Source organism: Tympanuchus pallidicinctus, unplaced genomic scaffold (assembly GCF_026119805.1).
Source record: "Tympanuchus pallidicinctus isolate F22 unplaced genomic scaffold, pur_lepc_1.0 scaffold23, whole genome shotgun sequence".
Taxonomy (NCBI): Eukaryota; Metazoa; Chordata; class Aves; order Galliformes; family Phasianidae; genus Tympanuchus; species Tympanuchus pallidicinctus.
In genome coordinates this window covers 10,927,859-10,947,470 of record NW_026294740.1, presented here as the reverse complement: position 1 = coordinate 10,947,470, position 19,612 = coordinate 10,927,859, and the positions used below count along the sequence as shown (strand labels likewise).

Genomic DNA, 19,612 nt, shown 5'->3' with positions numbered 1-19,612 from the left:
GAGGTGCTAGGGAGCAGCCAAGGCATCACAGTGCATCCAAAAGCCCTGAAAGGCATCACAAAGCCACCGCCAGGAAGCTTGGGGTCACCACGAGCAGAATCCAGGATGCTAGAGATTATTTGCTACCGTACCAACTGGGACCTGCAGACATCCCAAAGCCAGACAGAATGGGAAATAACCCAGAGCTCTGCTTCGTGCACCCTGCAGCCTCAGCGTTGCCAGCAGAGGTGCCTTGCTGTGTGCCGCATTCATCCCAGTCCTCGTGAATGAAGACTCCACAGGCAGTCAAGGCGTTGAGTGAGTATAAGTGCGCTTTTATTATTAAAGGAAAACACAGGAGGGCGTGAGAGGTCCAGGTAAAGATGGAAATCGTCCTCTCTTGGATGGAAAGATCACGTAGAGAGTGGCTCAGAGCTCTCAGAGATGCTGCACGGTGCCTGGGACTGGAGGCCTGATTGTACGCCCCCCTCCAAGAGGCTCTGCTGCTCCTCGGTGATGCTGACCTGCTCCTGCACAGAGGTGTTGCTGTCCGGGCACTCGGACTGTACTTGGGCTGGGCTGCACTGCAAAGGTGCCGGGTCACAGTCCAGGCTGGTGACTGCGGTGCCTGGTGGGCACAGGTCAGCATCTTCAGCACAGCCAGGAGAAATGAGGGCTTCAACTTGGATGAGCTCCCTCTCTCCATCACTGTTGTTACGTGCAAGGCTGTCACGTGATCCGCAGCCATTTGTGCTTCCCAAGAGCTCTCCATTGGTGGAAGCACACAGCCCAGCTTCGCTACTTGCTCCAGCTCTTCTGGGTGGACAAGGGCTCAGTTCATCTAGGAAGGATACACAGGGGTTAGTGCCAAACTTTCACAAGCTGAATTACAAAAGGGGTTCTTGATCAGGGGAGAACTAAAGGTGTTAGGTATGGGTTGGAACGCTGGAAGTAGATACAAGCCCACTGACAGCAAGAATTCTATGTTGCTGAAAAGCAAGGCGTTGAAAGCTGGATTTGCACCCTTACCTGCCAGCACTACGATTTCTATTTCTGAGGGCTCCCTGGGATGGTGCTGTGGCTGGCGTTTGGCCCCAGACGATGGTTTCCCCAGGCTGAAGCAGGAACACCAACAGCCAGCTGGTGATTCCTTTATCTTGCTGGGTGGACTGGGTCTGGAGAGAGAAAACAGGGAATGGCGTGAGTCGTGCGTGGCGCAGGGTGAGGGAAGAGCTGCACTGAGCTCGTGCCAACAGTTGCTTGTTCCTAGCACCGCCTGGTTCCTGCTGAAACACAGCTTAGAAACTCGCTCCATTTCAAGCAGTTGAGGATGGTTCCATTCCTATAGCTCAGCCCTGAAGTCTTGCTGGCTAAATTCCCCTCAACTGTGTCAAGCAAGATGCAGAGCATGTGAGGTCCACAGGCTCCACACCTGTACAGGACAGCATCAAAGGGTGGCTTTGATTGAGTAGGCAGGCATAACTGCTGGCTGAGGAATTGCACAGCCATAAAGGAACTTCAAAAGCATCTCTGACTCTGACACTGACAGCTCATCGGCCCATTTCACTGCCATGTCTAGTTTCTAGTGTCAGCAGGTCTGACCAACAGCTCTGCGTAGAGGAGATCCGGAACTGGATTCAGGCACGAGGCTCTGAAATCTGGAAAACCCCAACGTTTCCAGGTACAGCCAGCACAGGCCAGGGTAGACGTCAGCGTGGCTTTGTGCATCTCGTCACTGCCTGCCCAGCAAGGAAGGAACGGCACCGTTGTGAGGCTAAACTGAGCCCGGCGGGCAACTCAGTGTTAGTTGAATCTCACAGTCCAAAGGGAGGGGAGATTCACTGCAACACTTCAGGCACCATTCATTAAATCTAATTTCCACAAGTTTAGGCACTAGAAATAATGGAGACAGAACAAACACAACCCACCCAAACAGTGATGATAGCTGCTGGAAAACAAAGTCCTCTTTACCTTTCAGGTGGAAAGTCGATGACTGTGTGGAATTTCCCCCGTACAGCTGTGGGGCCTTCTTCCACCCCTATGTCCCTGCTCTCTGTCACAACGACAGGAGAGCTGCTGTGGCCTCGCCTCCGTGCCTGCGCCTCCTCCAGGCTGAGCAGCTCTGTGGCAGCAGAAGACGCCCGCACAGACTGGGGCCCTGAGAGAGAACTGTGCCCTGGAAGGGAAAACCACAGGTGAGAGCCAGGATCAGAAAGCGGCAGCACAGCCATCGCAGGTCCGGGGGAGCTGCTGTGTTTTCCTCAGACTTGCTTATCCGAGCCGCTGCAAGAAGAGCAGCTCAAAACAACCATGTGCTCAGAGGTGTGTCTATGGCAAAGGACGCAGTCATAATTAGGAGCAGCTCACTGTGTGGAAACAAACAAACAAAAACCCTAGAAAAGGGGGACAGGGAACTGAGAAAGCTCCGCTGCCACACGTTAATCAAGCTTCACCTGCTTGCAAAACATCATAATGATGGTGACAGTTTTCTCCTTGTCACGTTTGGGCTTGCACATTCTCAGCATCCAGCAACTGGACGCCAGATTCCAATCTAAGCCCAGAAGTCTGCTGTTCCCTCGACAGGAAAAGTGTATTTCAAAGGACTTGGAAAAGGCCTGCATTCGATCCAGGTGTCTGACCAAGATAAAGCTAATGGAGGAAGACACTCACCTGCTCCATCTGCAATGTCCGATCCGGATGTGGAGCAGAAGAGGACGTCTGTGTGGTTGATGATGAATTCCACCACAGCCGACTGCGTCTGCAGTTCCATGCAGGCAGCTCTCCCGCTGGCGCAGGCAGACTCGCTCTGCTGTGATCTGTAGAAAAGGCAGGTTTTAGAAGTCATTCAGCCAAGATCGCTTCCCCAGGTCTGAATTACTGCAGCCCAAAGCTGTCACATTTGTTCTCTGGAGACTTCCGCAGCGGGCATATAAGAGATGCCACTGAAGAAGTTCTCCTGGCTGATCAAGGACACACCAGTCCCATCTAAACAAGAGGGCAGCAATGCTCAGCTAGAAATTGTGCCCACGTGGGGTTGGAGAACAGTCCAGGCTCCTGCTCTGCTGTCAGCCACTCACTGCACATTTTACAGGAGAAGAGCACATGTGGTGCAGAAGAAGGGAGGACTGCTTTATTCTACTGGAGAACAGATGTAAGCGTTCTGTTGAAACGGAAAAAGAAGTTTACCTTAGGAGGTTTGGAGCCCACACAATGGCTAAGTTCTTAGCGTGCATGTTGGTGACAGAGTTCTTTGCAGCAAGACAGGCCAAGTGTCTCATCAGGAACACCAGGGTCCTGGGAAACAAGAGCGGCAAATGTTCAGCACCAGCCAGCATGCCGTGCTGCCACTCACAAAGCAAACCTCAATTCACACTAGTTGTTATTACTGCTACTGATGCTGAAGATGAAGTAGACCCAACTTGACCAAGTGCCACGCTGCAGCACCCAGCACCAGCACAGCACAGCCACAGCCATCAGCTGCACCAAGCGTGCCCCCGTGCCCAGGACCTGACCCAATAAATTAACCCTGTAAATTAAACCCGTGTAGCCTTCAACCGCTTCAACATACCCAGGCATCGTGTTGCTCACGTGAGACAAAGCCTGGAATCGCACCATTGCCCTCTGAAGTGCAGCAGGGCTGAGCTCAGCAGGCTGAGGGCAGCACTGACCTGTAGTGAGGAGCGGGCAGCTGCTGGATGACGTCCCGCATTCTGACCAGCCGCTCCTCCTCTGTAGTGGCACCAACAGCATCCTGGAAAAGGGCAGAAAGGGATTGAGACACAAATCAGGCGAGATACCTGCCGCAGGGTCGGGAACCATGGGCACAGCGCGCTGCTGGTCAGCACTGAGAAAGATTTTAGGCCTCCCCAGAGGCATCTGGCAAACATAGCGGCACGCAGCTGGTGCCACCACGGCCAAGGAGTCCAAGCACCGGGCCGGTTTACAGCCTGGTTGGGCAGCTCAGCTCCTCGCAGGGGGCATTCATCTCCAAGTACACTTGGCTATTAATCCCCTTCCTGTTCCAGAAATAGCTGGGGAATAGCAAAAAACAAACAAACAAACAAACAAACAACACAGGAATTCTCGCAAGCACTGTGAATATGGAAATCACCACCTCCTGGGGCCACCAGAAGTGGCATCAGCACGAAGCAGGATGTGGCAAAGACATGCGAGTAAACCCCATGGGGCTAACAGAAGGGCCTCAGAGCTGGGGCACTGCTGCAGCCATCTCCCAAGAGGCCCAGCGAAGAGGGAAAGGAAAGGCGTTGCCTCGTGCTTACCGAGAACTTGTCGTACAGCTGGTCGGTCAGCAGGGGGGTCGGGAGCTCCCTGAAGTACATTTTGCAGAGGGAGCTCGCGCTGTGAACGTCGCGGACGGTTAGCTCAGGAACCTGCTCAGACTCAAATTCCTGGCTGCAGAGAAGGACACGAAAGCGGTTGAGAAAGAGGAAAGCAAGTCAAAAGCCACACCCAATGCAATCAAGAATCAGAAGGGCTTCCTGATGTACAGGAGAACACAAACACTCGGCCACCAGCACCACGTCAGCCGTGCTGGATGGGATGTTCCCAAAGGAGACCTTTTCTCTGTGCTAAGGCATTGCCCGCAGGCCTCTGAACGCCCGCAACAGGGCACGTGCCCCTGCTGGCAGCTGTGTCTGTCAGTCGCAGCACTCTTACCGCAGTCTCTGGACGTTGGACGCCACGCCGGACAGGCGGTATATCCCCTGCACCACGCCATGCTGCTCGATGAACTCGGCGCAGCTCTGGAGGACCTGGGGGACTAAAGAACACGTGCCGGCGGTTACTGGAGCTCCTCAGTCAAGTCCTGCCTCAGGCTGCGCTCCCGTCACATCCCATCCACTAAGCCCAGCCAGGCTACTGCTCAGTTCTTCCTTGAAGGGGACAGCTGTCAGAGACGCCTCTGCAGGAGCTGCTGAGGAAACTGGACACAGATGTGTTCTTTGCGTTCAAGAAATGCCAGGACCTAGGAATCAGCCTGGAGAAAGTCATTCCGGGGAAGCCACAGACATTGCAAGTCCCATCACAGCTCCCACGGGAATGGAGGTGGAAAATCTCGCGCCCGGAAGGAGCTGGGAAACATGCAGGACACTCTCTTTGGCCAAAAGGCTTCCTTTCTTTTCAGGCTACCAGGGGATTGGCTTACAGGCTTTGCTTTAAGCAAATACAAATGTGCTTGTCCCTTAGGAGCATTTACCTTGTAGCCATCACCTACTCAGTTGATCTTTCAGTCCTCAACTCCCATTCCCCGTTTCTCCACTGGTATCAACCTGCCCCTTGCTAGAAACCATCTCCCTTTCATCTTTAGGTTCCCAAACAGGGAAGCTCTCAGGAATGGGCTGTCCCTTACCATCACGACCAGAGTGGAGAAGATGCTCTCCCAGGTCACGGCCAAACACCCTCTCCTTCTCCACCTCCCGCTCTTTCCGTTGCTTTGGGCGGGCCTTCACCACGGAACGAAGGAAGGTGAGGAGCTTGCCGCGCTTCTTTGGCACTGCACAACAAAAGGAAGAAACCAGTTCGTTTTAGGCTTGCCTCCGTTGGACGAGGCCGAGCACAACACATTCTGCAGAGCACCTCAAAACGGGAAGAACATGATGAGCAAGTGCGTACCAAAATGGATTTTCCCCAATCCTGGAGGAGTCCAAGGCCAGACTGGATGGGGCCCTGGGCAGCCTGGTCCAGTCCCACATTAAATGTGGAGCTTGGTTGGCAGCCCAGCTTGAGGCAGGGGGCGTGGAGCTTGATGATCCTTGAGCTCCACTCCATCCCAAGCCATTCTACAAGGATTCTAGGATTTCCCCAACTCCAGTCATAAACACAGCAGGACTGGGCCAAATCTCTGCACGTTCTGATGGAGTTGAATGCACTCCTCTTGCTTAGCTTGCTCAACCTGGGCATTAAGGACCCTCTTGAAAAGCCACGTTCTGATCAAGCGTGTCACTAGCACAACCAGACCTCTATCTGTCCACCAGGGACGCTGGCTGTTCTCAGCCTCGTACGGACTTGCAGGAGAACTGCCTTGGCCTTCCCTCATTCTCACTGCCTACAAAACACCAGCCATACGCCCCGTGCTATGCATGAAGGATCATCAGCACAGAGGATAAGGTGGGAAGGATAAGGGAGGTATTAAACACGGAACACACCCAAAAAAGACTCCATTTACCTTCCCTGCACCATCAAATGTCTCATCGTACCTGGCTTTGGCACTGAATTGATGAGAGACTCCGGGATTTTTCCGTTAATGAGCTCCACACACTCACCAGGGAAAAATCCAACCTGTAACAAGAAGAAGAAGAGACGTGCAATACTGAAGGCAGCGTTTCTCAGGCCTGAACTGTTCAAACATCACATTTTCCTCATCACGTGCCTGCCGGATGCTCCGTAAGACAATCCAACCAAAAAATGGCCTGCTTAAAATTAATAATTATTCCAAATTGGCAGGCAAATATCCACAAAACTGTGTATGGAGCGGGGAAAGGACAAGTATGCTATGCACCCCTAAATCTCAAGCGTGCCCGAAGGGAAAGACTTCATACAGAAGCTATATATTATTATGATAGATTGATGCAGCTAGATCTGAGTTAGCACAGCCTATGCACTTTCTGCTTGCTGACTGAGATGCAGCTGCCATCCCCAGCTCTGAGCTACCCAGCCTTCTGCAGCCAGCAGCAGCAGCAAGCGCGCAGAGGCTCTGTTACCCTGCCTCATCTCAGCTGACAGGCAGCGACTTCCTAAAAGACACTGACTTCCCCTTCTGCATGGGTGCAAGCACAAGAGCTCAGAGACACTGAAACACGTGTCCTAGCTGCTGCATTTCCAAAGGTGCGGTTCAGTGGCCGTGACCTGATGCATGTTGTGAGGGCTCTTCTTTCTAAAATGATTGAGGAGGCAGTTTCCTACAAAGACCAACTTTCAGCTCTGGCCCAAGCCCACGGCAAAAGGGAAAGTCCTCTGACACCAGCACAAGGAAACCATTTTCCATGTGGAGCCATGCTGTGCAGGCAGGGCAGCTCTAAGCTGAGATTCCTGCCTCGACCGAAGTTGCGCTCTCACGTCTGAAGCTTGGGCCTACCTGAAAGCCGTGCTTGCCTCTCCAGCGGGGGCTCAGCTCCTGAGGCGGCATCTCGATGACGCACACGAGGTCTCCCACCTGCAAGAGATTGCAACGTCAATCCCAGCTTCAGCACGGCTGGGAGGAAAGCGCAGCTCAAATGACTGCATTCTTCTGCACTGCCCAATATCGTCAAGCTTGAGAGCCATTGCACCAGTGCAGCTCTTCAGGCATTTGCAGTCGTATAACTGAACGTGGAGGTAGAAGAGTCACTCCAATACACAACATACAGAATTCAGCTGTTCAGTACCAAATGGTTCTCAAAAGCAGCAGGCTCTTTGCCAAAGGGAGAGCTCCAATTAAACTGTAAGCATAAGTCAGCGGAACACATCCTGAACAGATCTGCACACTCCATACACTGCTCTGCCATTGCTCAGAGACCCTGGGCAGTAGCTCTTTGATCAGAAGATTCCAATGCCAAATAGAGACATAGTTTAGAGATGGCTGAACTCCTCCCTGCATCCAACCCAGTGCAAGTCTAATCTGGAACCGCATCTTCTGGGCTTCACCTCACCAAACACTCTGAAGGTGTCAGAGAATATTCCTGATGCGTTCACGCCTTATACTCTTCTGTACAGGACAACAAGGAACGCCCTTAACTGCTTACCTCCAAGGAGAGTTCATCCGGTGCCTGGGCAACGTATCTCTTGAGAACATGGGCAGCACCAATAGCTGGAATATTAAGAGATGACTCCTCACGGACCAGCAGGGGCTTCCCGTTGTTCTCAGTCTGAAACAGAGAGCACAGGCCACGGTGAGGAGCTGAGGGCTGCAAGGAGGATCTCAGGGTGAGGAGCACATTGGCAGAGAAGGCTGCAGGAAATGCACTCGGTCCTTATCACGAGCGCTTAACAAGAAACCGCAAGTCTAATAACAGCTGTTTCTCTTCCCGGTGCGCAGCACTATCGCCAGGCAGTGCAAAGATGCATCTCTCTCTACCCAGACTAAGAGGACAAACTCCACAACTGAGATGGCTCCAGCAGTTTCATAAACTTGCCACGCTTGCACTACTGCCTTCCCAAAGAGGAGCGTAAGAGTCTGCTCACTTCCTGCCACCTATTGCCTGGAGACCTCAGCCGTGGACTGGACACAGCAGCTGGGCCACTGACCCAATCCTTGGCTCACTACAAGTGCCAGCTTCCTTGAACTTGCTGAATATGAGAACAGCACTTTGTCTTTGGGGGACAACATCCAGGCAGGATGCGGAAAATGCTTCTGCACGTTTATAACGCCGCATCAGATTCTGTTGGTACTATGACTTCCACGGCCATCTAGATGCCCGCAGCAAGGACATGAAGCTTTGAAGGCAGCTTTTCAGTGACACCGATAGAGCAGGAAGGACTCTGCCTCCCTTGAAAAGCAGGAGAGCACATCTGCGGCTCACTGCTGGCTCAAGTCAGGGAACAAAGACCAATCAGAGCTTCATACTCTACCTCCACACGTGCCATGTCAGGCCCACAGCTGATCTCACTGCACGCGACGCCCATCACAGCAGGCACGACAAGCTGGAATGAAAAGAAACACGCTCATATTTTCTCTCTTCACACACCACAGAATGGAGAGACTTCTTCAGAACTACCCTCAGTTACCCACTGGCATAGGCAGGTGTTCTACAAACAGCCACTTTGTTCAGTCAAATCAAACAAGACCGCCTACGAGGCAGCATCTGACCAAGCGGCTGTCCCTCTGCTAGCAGATGGGGACTGGCACAAAGCAGCAGGTGCACTTGCTCAGAGCACTCCGACAGCGCAGCAGCAGGGCAGTGAGAGGAGTCACTGCTGGGGGTGGATCTGCTCCCCAGCCCCCGGCTCCCACCAGCCTCACGCCCAGCGCCGGCCGCAGCCTCGCACATGGATTTCCTCTGCTCACATCTCTGCTGTGCTCCCCACAGCTGCCGCGCACACTCACGCAGCCGAAGCGCGCGTGCTCGTGTCCCTGGGTCATGCTGTGCAGCTCTGCACAAACTGGGGCTAGCACTCTTTGCCTAAGGGATTGCTTTCCTTCAGACCAGCTGGTCACAGCACCACATCCTTCTGAGGGCGGAGCTGGAGGGGAAGTGGAAAAAACCCACACGGGACCAGTGTCCCATCAAAGCTGGATGAGGCTGTGTTACCAAACACGGTGCGACACAGTGCTGGTCAACCACGTGGGGGGACAAAGCGTGGCACGTACCTGGCAGGAGATCAGAACAAGGTAGACAAGTGTCTTGAACCCGCAGCCGTTCCTTGTCACTTTGCTCTGTTCTTCCACGAGCGAAAGCTGCACCAAGGGAGCAGGCAGAGGAGAGAGAAGGAATAGGTCTGTGAGCTTGCACAATGGAGCAAAGATGACAAGGGAAAAGCCATGGGACAAATGCCATCTTTGTGGATCGCTTGGGAATGCAGGTACTGGCTGAAAGTCACGTCTGATGGACAAGAGTAAGCAGTGTGAGCTGCCAGGAGCTCCGCCAGCCAGCAGATCTCAACACCTCACTGCCCACCCCTCTATCCCACGCCCTGTCTCAGCTTACCTACAAGATGCTGCACAAGACACAAGGGGTGAAAATGAAGGCACTCAGTCGCTGCACAAGGGCAACAAGCGAGCTACTCACGCAGAGCTCAAGCGCTCCAATGAAGGGACGCAGCACGCACTGCTCCTCCCCTCATTCCAGCCTCTTGTGACATCACTAAGGGCCACCAGGCTGCTCCGCCATGACGACAGGGTGGGGAGGCAAGACCATGTCACAGGACCAGAAGATTCCAACACCCAACATTCTAGAATCAGCGGGCCGTTGGAATTCTACCTCAGCCCAATCCTGCACAAGCTGCCATGCGGTTGTCATGACCACAGCGCAGGACCCAGCGCTTGCTCCTGTGCAGCCTCGTACGGCTGGCCTCAGGCCGTCCCTCTGCAGGGCCTTCCTGCCCTCGGGCAGATGGACATTGCTTCCCAACAGAGTACCTCGCAGCGCAGGGCCTATGTACAATCCACACTGCAGTCCTATCGATCTGTATCAAGCTATCTATACCCAGACACACAGTCACCACTACCATCTTCTTTCTCAGTCTTGAGGTACACCATTCAGCGGTTTCATTGCCATCAAACAACCCCACTGACGACACACTGCTGACACAACGTCCTTGCAAACACAGCGGCAACTCCTGGCACCGACAGCTCCGGGTACAACAAGCACAGGGCTCTGGGTTGCTTTGGATGCAGCTGGAGCATGGATCTGAGGGCTTTGTGGAAGGGGATATATTGCAAATGGCACCGACGTTTTCAGACCATTTCTCTTTCGGCATGGTCCCAGCACCTGGCATGCTGATCATCATCCTGAATATACATTTTGTCAAAGTTCTACAACCAATGAAATAGTTCCTTACCAAACGCAATCTGATCACTCTTCTGGCCATATTTTGTTCCAGCTACCGCTTCCTGCGGGTGGCACCAATAGCGCTGCATCACCTATAGCTCTCTGCTCTTACAGTTCTCATGCTGTCTGGGCAGTCCTCGTGGCCTCACAACTCTCTCATGCCACACGTGCCACATTCTGAGGCACAGAAGATATATCGCACTACTTCAAAACGCCTTTTTTTTTTTTTAATATAATGATACTAGGGATAATCATCTGGAGCTAGAGCATTATAAAAAAATTCCCTTTAGTTCAACCATAAGTCTGTCCCATGGACTCCAGAAGAGCTCTAAGAATATGCAGGGTGGACATGGATGGCAGCTACCATAAGAGTAAGCAATGAAAAATGAGGTTGGGAGCCACGCTGTGTCATTGCATCTGCGGGCAGGGATTTCTCCTTGGACTGAGCAGAGTGCAGATGTCGCCTGAGAAAAGAACTTAGGATCATTCAGGAAAAGCAAATGAGTTGAGTAATTAATTGAAGAAACTCACGTTCTAAAGGTACTTAGAAGGAGAGAGTATTTCCCAACAGAATGGGTTTAACTGTCTATTCCCTGTTTTGCTAGACAGGTCTACTCTATGGATGCTTAGACTGACCTGAGAGGGCATGCTTCAGCACACCCCACAATTTCCAGTTTCCACATCGTCCAGGCAGCGCAAGTGCGGTGTACGTCTCCCTTGGCACAGACATCAAGCTTTTCTTCCTGTGCAATCAACTAATTATGACGGGGGAAGGGGACAGTACAGGCCTCACAAGAGAAGAGCCTGGGGGAACGATTTTAGAGCTGGGAGTCAGGCAAATGACTCGGCTCAAGTGCACCTATACCAATGCACGCAGCATGAGCAACAAGCAGGAGGAACTGGAAGCCATTGTGCACCAGGCTAACTACGATCTAGCTGCTGTTACTGAAACATGGTGGGACTGCTCCCATGACTGGCGCGTTGAGATTGATGGCTATAAGCTCTGCAGAAGGGACAGACAAGGAAGGAAGCCAGAATATTCATCAATACTGAATTGATCCTGCAATTCAGGAACCTCACAAGCAACCTGAGAAAAGCGTCTAAAAAAAAAAAAAAAAAAAAAAAAAAAAGAAAAGAAAAAGGAGAAAAAGGTAATCAGCATACCAGCAGCTGTTCTTCTTCAAACCATGGTTCCCAAGCATACTGCAATTGGACAAGCTATAGCTTATCACATCAAAAGCCATCTAGAAGATTCAGTTATTGGTACTGGCCATGTTGGCATTCGCTCACTGTAAGCATCTGCAGGACAAGTCCATGGACCGAATGACCTTGTGCACCCATCCTTCTGTCTCAGCTGCAAGAATAATCCTCACTCCCAGCCATTTCCAGTTTTCTTTCTTACAAAAGATGAAAGATATAAAGAAGCTCTTCATTCAAAAGTTACTTGATTATACAAACAACTAAATTCCAGCCTGCTTTAATCCAAAGTGCCATCTAGTTTGCATACAGAGAACTAGGGTGCATATAGGAAAGAACGCATGCACACTCTAGTTTTCAATGGCCAGAATATCATAATAAACACATAGAAAAACAGCCTTTACTCTGGAGGCTTGTATGGCAAAGCCAATTGTTTGGACCAGCTCATTAATATACTATATCTAGTTAGTGAATTCCAGCTACGTATTTTATATGTCATTATGATCAATGATTGTGGAAGCCCAAAGGGCAATCTCTCATTTTCAACAGACCTCCTTTTTGACTGAGATGGAATTTATTACATTTAAAATTCATCGCTCCTCTTTGTTTGCAACACTGTCCTCTGACAAACTCCTCAACACAATCAGCTCAAGTCTTCTACCTGAATTTCTGGGATGACTGTGACAAGTATTCCTTCACGATGCTCAGATGTGCACCGTCTCCCATGAGCATCTTGCTGGACGCAGCATGCTGCAGCATCTTTGCAACAAACCAAGGTTTCTTCGTTGATCTGCAGTCAGCTGCCCTCCAGCTCAAAGATCCATTAGGTCAAATGCATCCGGTGCCACCATGGCCGGATTCACGTAGCGGTGATAGAGTAAGTTGCCAACAATCTAGGACAAGTTGAGGAGAGAAAAAAACACGTGGAAAACCAATGGCACAGACCTCCACTGACTTTTACTGACACTACTCCGAGTGAGTTCTGACCAATTACTTTCCTGTGAGCTGTGGGCCCCGTTCCAGATGCAGGGTCTACTGCGCTGCCATTAATAAGCACATGCTGTCCCAAAGAATCTTAGTTTCACACTGTAACATAGATACATACACTAAATAAATGCACAACCTGTCAACACAGAAGTGGTAAGACTGACCATTACTAGCTCCAGAACAACACAACTGCAGATATTCCTACACACAAAGGTTTCCAAATTTAACTTTGAATACCACCTGCCTATATATTTTTAGAAGTTACCAAAGAATTCCTCATACAAGCGTAAAAGTTACTCTGAGAATTAAACCAAGCTTAGTCTAACAGAAGGCAGAACAACTATGCTACAGAGAAACCTGGTACTGCAGTCTCAATAAGGGATAGGAGCCAATTCCTAACACAGGTGTGCAGAATTGACCACCATCTCCAACAAAGCAAAAATGGTGAAGCGTGGCAAACCAAGGAGCTGAGCTGAGAAAACAGCAGCTACTTTCTGCCCCTTTTCCAGAGCACTTCTCTCTCTCTCAGAATACCTCTTCGGTTAACCAGCAACGTTTTTAGCTACAGATCCCCAGTTAAACACAACTGAGAGGAACTCAGAAACATTTAATCCAGAAGTAAGAAACTCAGAAGTACCGAAGATGAGCGGTATTTGACATTTCAAAAGAAGTCCAATTCACCAGCTAAGTGAGCAGCAATGAACGCCGAGGCCCCAAAGATAAAGACAGCCCGTTATCCACGTGCTCATCCATCTACTTCTAACCCGTATTGGACATTTGCCTGCAGTAATTCCCACAACAAAAAGGCATTGGCCCAGCACGCTGACATGCAGCAAAAGTTCCCACGCCACATGCTTCAGTATTTCCTGGAGTTTCACATCAATCTGCGCAGAGCCAAGTCACAGAATCTGGGCTTCTCCTGCTTCACGTGCGATTTGAATGCACAGAAGAGATCAGAGGTGTGAAGAAATGGCAAAAACAGAAAGAAGAAGCTTCGCCATTGCTAAGCTGCCCCAGAAATTAACTGCTTTCAGAGAGGTCATGGTTTTGACAGCGGTTTCAGCTCTTGCTCTACTATCCCAGGTGACGGCACATGGTCACAACAGACAAAACTGTTCACTACCAGTCATAAGAAACACATTTGTGAGAGAAATCATAATGATAATAGTAAAACATGTAGTAGGAAGACAAGAACAGTACACTGTAGGAGTAGTTTTAGGCCCTAATGCATCTACAGGCAGTCACCGCACGCAGCTGCAGTTCAGAGTGCGGCATGGGCCGTGACATTGTTTCCACAAGGATTAATAAAAACTGCAGCTTTCCACCTACATTTACAGATGGAAAAAATGAATTCACCTGCACAGAAAGAATCGATGCCTCAGAACGGGAAAGCACGGAACCAGAAGAGAGAAGAAAACGGCATTCAGATTGGGAATTACTTCGTAATGAAGCAGAGACAGAAAAGCTTAAAGAGACTGGGGCAAGTAATGTCAAAGCCACTCTTTGTTTTATTAAGAAGAAGAGCACTCACAGACAGAAAGACCTTCAAAATAACAAACGCCAGGACAATCCCAATGAAAGCCACAATGCTGTGCTCATTTGGAAGCATTTACTACTAACATCCTTTTCGTTCTCCAAAGTACGGAAATGTACAACACAAAACTGCCCACACCTCATGAAAAATGACACCATATACTTTGTTGCAGCTACTGTAATGCCCTAGAATATTGTAAGGGAAGTGAGAAGAGTAGAATTCTGCACACGGGCCTTTTCAACTTGGCACTGGCTCTTTAAAAAAAGAGCAACTGACTCAGATAACACCAGCAAAACCAAGGTGCACCATTCAGCAGCAAGAGCATCCCAAAGCCAAGAAACCTAGGGGGCACAATGCCCAAGATATTAAAAGCAAAAGGAAAAGCAATAGGGTGACCTCTTCTGAACGCTGTATTATGTCTCTGACAAACATGTATCCAGCAATCCAAAGCACAGGGCAAAGTACTTTATACCCATAACAACAAATAGCCTGTCTACTTAAACTGCAGCTTTGAAACTTCTCTGCACACGTACAGCCAACAAACAACACTGAGATGCATCTGCTGCAGTCAGCGTGGCAGACAGTGATTCACAGAGCTGCTCAGCTCCTTACCTTCAGAAGCTCATCCTCGCCAGCATCAGGAAACTTGTCATGCCGGGAGTCTTTCAGTACCTTGGCGATGAAACGCATCCCGTAACTTCGAAGGAAATAAAAGGCAAGTGAGAATTCCTCACGGATGAACCCACTATTAACTGCTGCAGGATAACGCGGTGACACACCAGACTTACGGGATTTGGTCAGCTGAACAACGATGGCAGACAGGAACTTGTCTGTCACTGCCTTCACATCTCGGATTGAGGCATCCAGGTGCGTCCTCACCTCACCGTGATTAAGAGCTTGTTCAGGTGTAACATCGTACGGCAACTTGCTATTTGGAAAAGTCAGATGTGAAGGTGAGCACTCCTCAGCCTAATATACTTTTGTCAGTGCCAGGCAGAATTTTTGGCTTGACACACAAACAGATCCACGCTCACCTGGCTGCAAAGAGCTGCACGTTCACTTTCATTAGAATGCTAGCACTGAAAGAGCAAAGGACTTCTCACGTCCTCTGCTGTCCCTGCAGCAGTCGCTGTGAGAACAGGCCCAGCTAACTCTGAACTGTATCTTTCTGTACCACATGCAGACACGCTCTCTAGAGTCAAGAAGGTCACCTGCGATACGCAGTAGTACCTCAGGTCGCAAATAAATCAGTGAAAACACAAGCTGCACATTGCAGTGTTAAGATAGTAACTCACGCAGCGTGCTGCGCTGGGACAGTTGTCTTTTACTTCATAGCATTGCTTTTCCACCACTTCCCTTGACGTGCCTTAAAAACAAAACAAATACAACCAACAACAGAACCCTCAAAATCTGGTGAACATCAAGCACTGGAAGAAACACAGAACTCTGACTGGGGACGGATGGGAGCCCATCAAGACTTTATAGACACAGATTAAAGGGAGGACAGGGACAGATGACGTAGCGGGGGATCTACAGGCCAACCAACCAGGATGACCAGGTGGATGAAACCTTCTCATGGGCAGACAGGAACAGCTGCATGCTGTGATTCTATGAACACGGCCTGTGTTGACAAGGACCACAATGCTCATCTCGTTCCAACCCCCCGCTGCATGCAGGTTCACCAACCAGCAGCCCAGGTTGCCCAGAGCCACATCCAGCCAGGCCTTGAACGCCTCCAGGGATGGGGCATCCACAGCCTCCTTGGGCAGCCTGCCCGAGTTGTGGGCAGAGATTGGCTTGGTAGAGTAAGAGCTACGGTATCTGTATCTATGAGTTAACACAGAAGAAATGCTTTGGGGCTTTTCTTGGCCTATCGCTTCATGAGATTCACTTCTAATAGTCTCAACACCCCTGTCACAAGATGATCTACTGCGTCCAGTTCTGGGCTCCCCAGTACAAATAAGACAGGGATCTCTTGGAAAGAGTCCAGCGGAGGGCCACGAAGATGGTGAAGGGCCTGGAGCATCTCTGCTATGAGGAAAGGCTGAGTGAACTGGGTCTGTTCAGCCTTGAGAAAAGAAGACTGACAGGGGACCTGATCCAGGTCTATAAATATCTAAGGTGTGGGGGGCAGAATGGCGAGGCCGGACTGTTTTCAGTGGTGAGTGGAGACAGGACAAGGGGAAACGGCTGGAAACTGCAGCATAGGAAGTTCCGCACAAATGTGCGCAAGAACTTCTTTACAGTGAGGTGACGGAGCACTGGAACAGGCTGCCCAGGGAGGTGGTGGAGTCTCCTTCTCTGGAGATGTTCCAGACCTGCCTGGATGCCGACCTGTGCGACCCGCTGTAGGGAACCTGCTTTGGCAGGGGGGTTGGACTCGATGAGCTCTGGAGGTCCCTTCCAACCCCTACAATTCTGTGATTCTGTGATCTTTATACCTTTCAGAAGAAAGCCATCTCGAGCTGATGGAAAAAAGCTGGTATCCATTGGACAGATGCATGCAATGAATCCAGGGATGGTTTGGAACGATTAACAGAGCAATGCAAAGCAGCTGAGCAACTTTCAGAAAAAAACAGTAGCAACAGCTTCCATACCCGGCCTCACCATTCTGAGATCCCATCTGGTTAACCCAGCACTTGTAAATATCCACTGGATCCGTTCTGACGTTGAGCGATTCGTCCTCAATTATTTCCTTCACAACTGGGGCCAAGATCTGCCTCAGTGCGTTCTGACCACGGGCACCACGGTTGAAAGAGCGCATCTCAAAAATACAGAGGAAACAAAGGGAGTTCTACACAGGCACAACTATTTTCTTTCAGTATTTCAACAAGTAAGCAATCAGCAACAAAAGCCATCCACAGCATGCCGCTATGGGAAATCCAGCAGCAGAGAATAAAGCATAGACATGCACTTTCCTGAACTACTACTCCAAGAAAAGATAATAATAATTAAACAAACCTTTTAGACGTTACCTGTTGGAGGGCACATACCATCCTCATACTTAAAAGCATCAAAAAAGGCATGACTGCCTCCAACATTACATGTATTTGCTATTCCTAGCAAGTTGTGAAGCTCCGTATCAGCCAGAAGTCATAAACACCAAACTCCTAAGTGCCAATCAACTCCATTATGCCGACAGACAGCCAGAATCCTTAAGCCTGACAGCCAGTAAAAAACCCAAACCAGACAGCATCTGATTTTCAGCCTCCTCATCAGTTTTGGAAAACAGTGACCTTCGCGTCAGCTTCACTCTGGCCTGTAAAGCCCAAGCTCGCAGTCTGCTCCAAGTCCTTCTTACTAGACAGCAGAGAACTTAGATGGGAATGAATCTTAGGAAAGCACTGCAGTAGATCAAAAATAGTGCCTCCCTGAGCAAGAAAGCATTGGCTAAAGAAAAATGGCTTTAATCCTAAAGAACAAAGGTAATTCCTCCTCCTTCCAGGTTACAGAAAGGACTGACGTGAAACAGCATGAGCAGAAGGCAGGGACAGTTCAGCATTATCAGCTAATGAGCACGGGACATCACACAACAACAGCTGCAATTTTAGCAGCGGCCCAAACTCAGGCAACAGCAAGGCTGTGTCCTACGCTACAACGTACTTGATCTCTTCCTGCAATGCTGTTTGCAACAGCCGCAACAGCAGAGATTCCTCTCTCTGACTGGATGCGTAGTTATGCAGCGTGAAGATGGCTGAATCCATGAACTCTGTGGGTTTGTTTTGAGGCATCTGCAAAAGCAGCTTGGCCAAGTACGTTGGAGTAGTCTAAAACAAGAAGAAAAAGTACTTAGTGCACGTGTATAATCAATGACTATTAAGATGTTGTCATTATGAAATAAACAAGAGAGTTTGACAAAGCAGACTAAGCTAACAAAAGGAGAATAAATAGAAGGCTTACCCCTATCCTGGGCTCACTTACAAAACTCCAGCAGAGCAGATCTCCAGACGAGATCCTTCCCCACTGGCAGCCAGCTCTTAAACAGGTCTAGGAGGGCTGTAGCCTGGCTGCACCCCTTCCAGCAGCACAGCTGCACTGCCTTCACCTGTGCTCCTCTGCCTGACTCACTGCTCGCCTCAGGTGATCAATCAGAGGTTCAGGCCATGACTCAGCAGTTCCCATACAGCACGTGTCCACAAAAGCCAACACCACAAAGACAGACAGCGCCTCAACACTGCAGAGCATAAGCACAGACTGTTCCAATACACGTAAGCATCTACGACAAGAGCAGTGAATGAAAAGCTGCATACCTCAAGTAGAAAAGGTGCTGATAGGCTTCCAGCTTTTCCCTCTCCTCTTTGCTCAAAGCTTTCAAACCTCCCTTTTGCTCGTTCAGCGTCATCACATCAGAGAGCTGTTCCTTGTTCTCCTTGCTAAGATTTTTGCTATGAGAAACAACATCCTGCAAAGAACACAGAGGGACAGATTCCACATTTAAATAACACGCAATATGGGAAAAAGCTGCACGATAGCACTTCCTTATGTGTGGATAAGGCAGTCAAGGTACATCAGGAGATCATGAAGTGAAACATTATCTGTTGTAGCAGCGATTTCTGTCTTGTCCCCACGTTCCAGAATTGGTTGAGAACCTACAAGGACTAATTGCTTTGAGCAGGGACTACTGTCACAGCTGGTAGCGTTCTGAAGATGCTTGAAAATGCCTTTCTTTCTCAACTGTGCTTGAAGCCCCAAGCCCTGTTTCCATTTTGCTGACTCCCTGCCTCCACTGCTCTGATAACTATGATACTTTTTGCTGCCAGCATCAGCCCAAGAGCTGGAGCCTCCTTTGGAACTGAACTTTACTGCTGCCATGGTTCAGATTTTACACAAGGTCAAGCCTAGCACCACGCTATTCAGGACCAAAGGAAAAGGTGACTGTAACTTCAGCTTGAGTTAAAAAAAGGCACCGCTGTATCAGCAACGTTGTTCTTGTGTGCAATCAATCGTCAGCAAAGTGACAGAGGGGGCTTCCATCAGCCAACCAACACCAAGCAGCCTGAGCACATTTCCTGCTCCAAAATCACCTCCCCCTTCTGATACAGCACACAAAACGTGAGAAGAAATTGAGGTGTGCAAGTCCATGACTCACGTAACCACAAGTGAAGAGACAAACAGTTCTCAGAGCCTTCAAGCATACCATCTATTGCTTTCCCTTGGTCCCGAGTGGGTTTTTTTCTGGTGCTTTGTTTTTAAAACACTTGAAGCCTTGATGTTTCTGCTGCAGTTCTCTTTCTAGGGATACATAGTAATAAGTGGAACAGTTAGGAACTTACTGGGAGGAAAACCTGTAACTCTGGGGGAAATACTTCCCACTGCATCTGAGTAAGTGAGATCCAGGCTCAGAAGGTCCTCATGCTAACTGCCATTGGCCTCAATTCACTCTGCTCGTCTCCCAGCACTGCATTTCCTACCTGCAGTGTCATTCTGTTCT

The 19,612-nt window shown here is 49.8% G+C and overlaps 2 protein-coding genes across 5 annotated transcripts in view; both read right to left on the bottom strand.

Moving 5' to 3' along the window:
* LOC128083042 (ras GTPase-activating-like protein IQGAP1) overlaps positions 1-19,612 on the bottom strand; it is a 64,360-nt gene that overhangs the window by 43,218 nt on the left and 1,530 nt on the right. The window lies entirely within an intron of this gene.
* On the bottom strand, positions 1,913-18,139 carry LOC128083040 (rho GTPase-activating protein 32-like). 3 transcript variants are annotated; one of them, XM_052687908.1, is made up of 16 exons: positions 18,082-18,139; positions 17,778-17,948; positions 16,779-16,945; positions 14,794-14,878; positions 9,284-9,370; positions 8,545-8,616; positions 7,719-7,841; positions 7,073-7,150; positions 6,195-6,276; positions 5,348-5,491; positions 4,657-4,759; positions 4,260-4,392; positions 3,648-3,730; positions 3,166-3,273; positions 2,650-2,795; positions 1,913-2,155 (listed from the first exon to the last, which is right to left on the bottom strand). In XM_052687908.1, exons 2-16 carry the CDS (start codon positions 17,910-17,912, stop codon positions 1,947-1,949), a joined length of 1,755 nt encoding a protein of 584 aa, XP_052543868.1. In that variant the 5' UTR covers positions 17,913-17,948; positions 18,082-18,139; the 3' UTR covers positions 1,913-1,946. The 3 variants fall into 3 exon arrangements, with proteins under 3 accessions (XP_052543868.1, XP_052543869.1, XP_052543871.1); XM_052687909.1 differs by lacking the exons at positions 17,778-17,948; positions 18,082-18,139 and adding an exon at positions 14,970-15,109 and having other exon boundaries at positions 16,779-16,902; XM_052687911.1 differs by lacking the exons at positions 14,794-14,878; positions 16,779-16,945; positions 17,778-17,948; positions 18,082-18,139 and adding exons at positions 11,100-11,206; positions 11,628-12,111.

Bases quoted from the DNA above. Each gene is read 5' to 3' on its own strand.
- LOC128083040 (XM_052687908.1), bottom strand. From the start codon at position 17,912: ATGCCTCAAAACAAACCCACAGAGTTCATGGATTCAGCCATCTTCACG. The intron at 7,151-7,718 runs GTAAGCAGTTAA...AATCTCTTGCAG, and splicing joins CGGATGAACTCTCCTTGGAG to GTGGGAGACCTCGTGTGCGT. The intron at 2,796-3,165 runs GTAAACTTCTTT...CCTTTTCTACAG, and splicing joins TGGGCTCCAAACCTCCTAAG to ATCACAGCAGAGCGAGTCTG.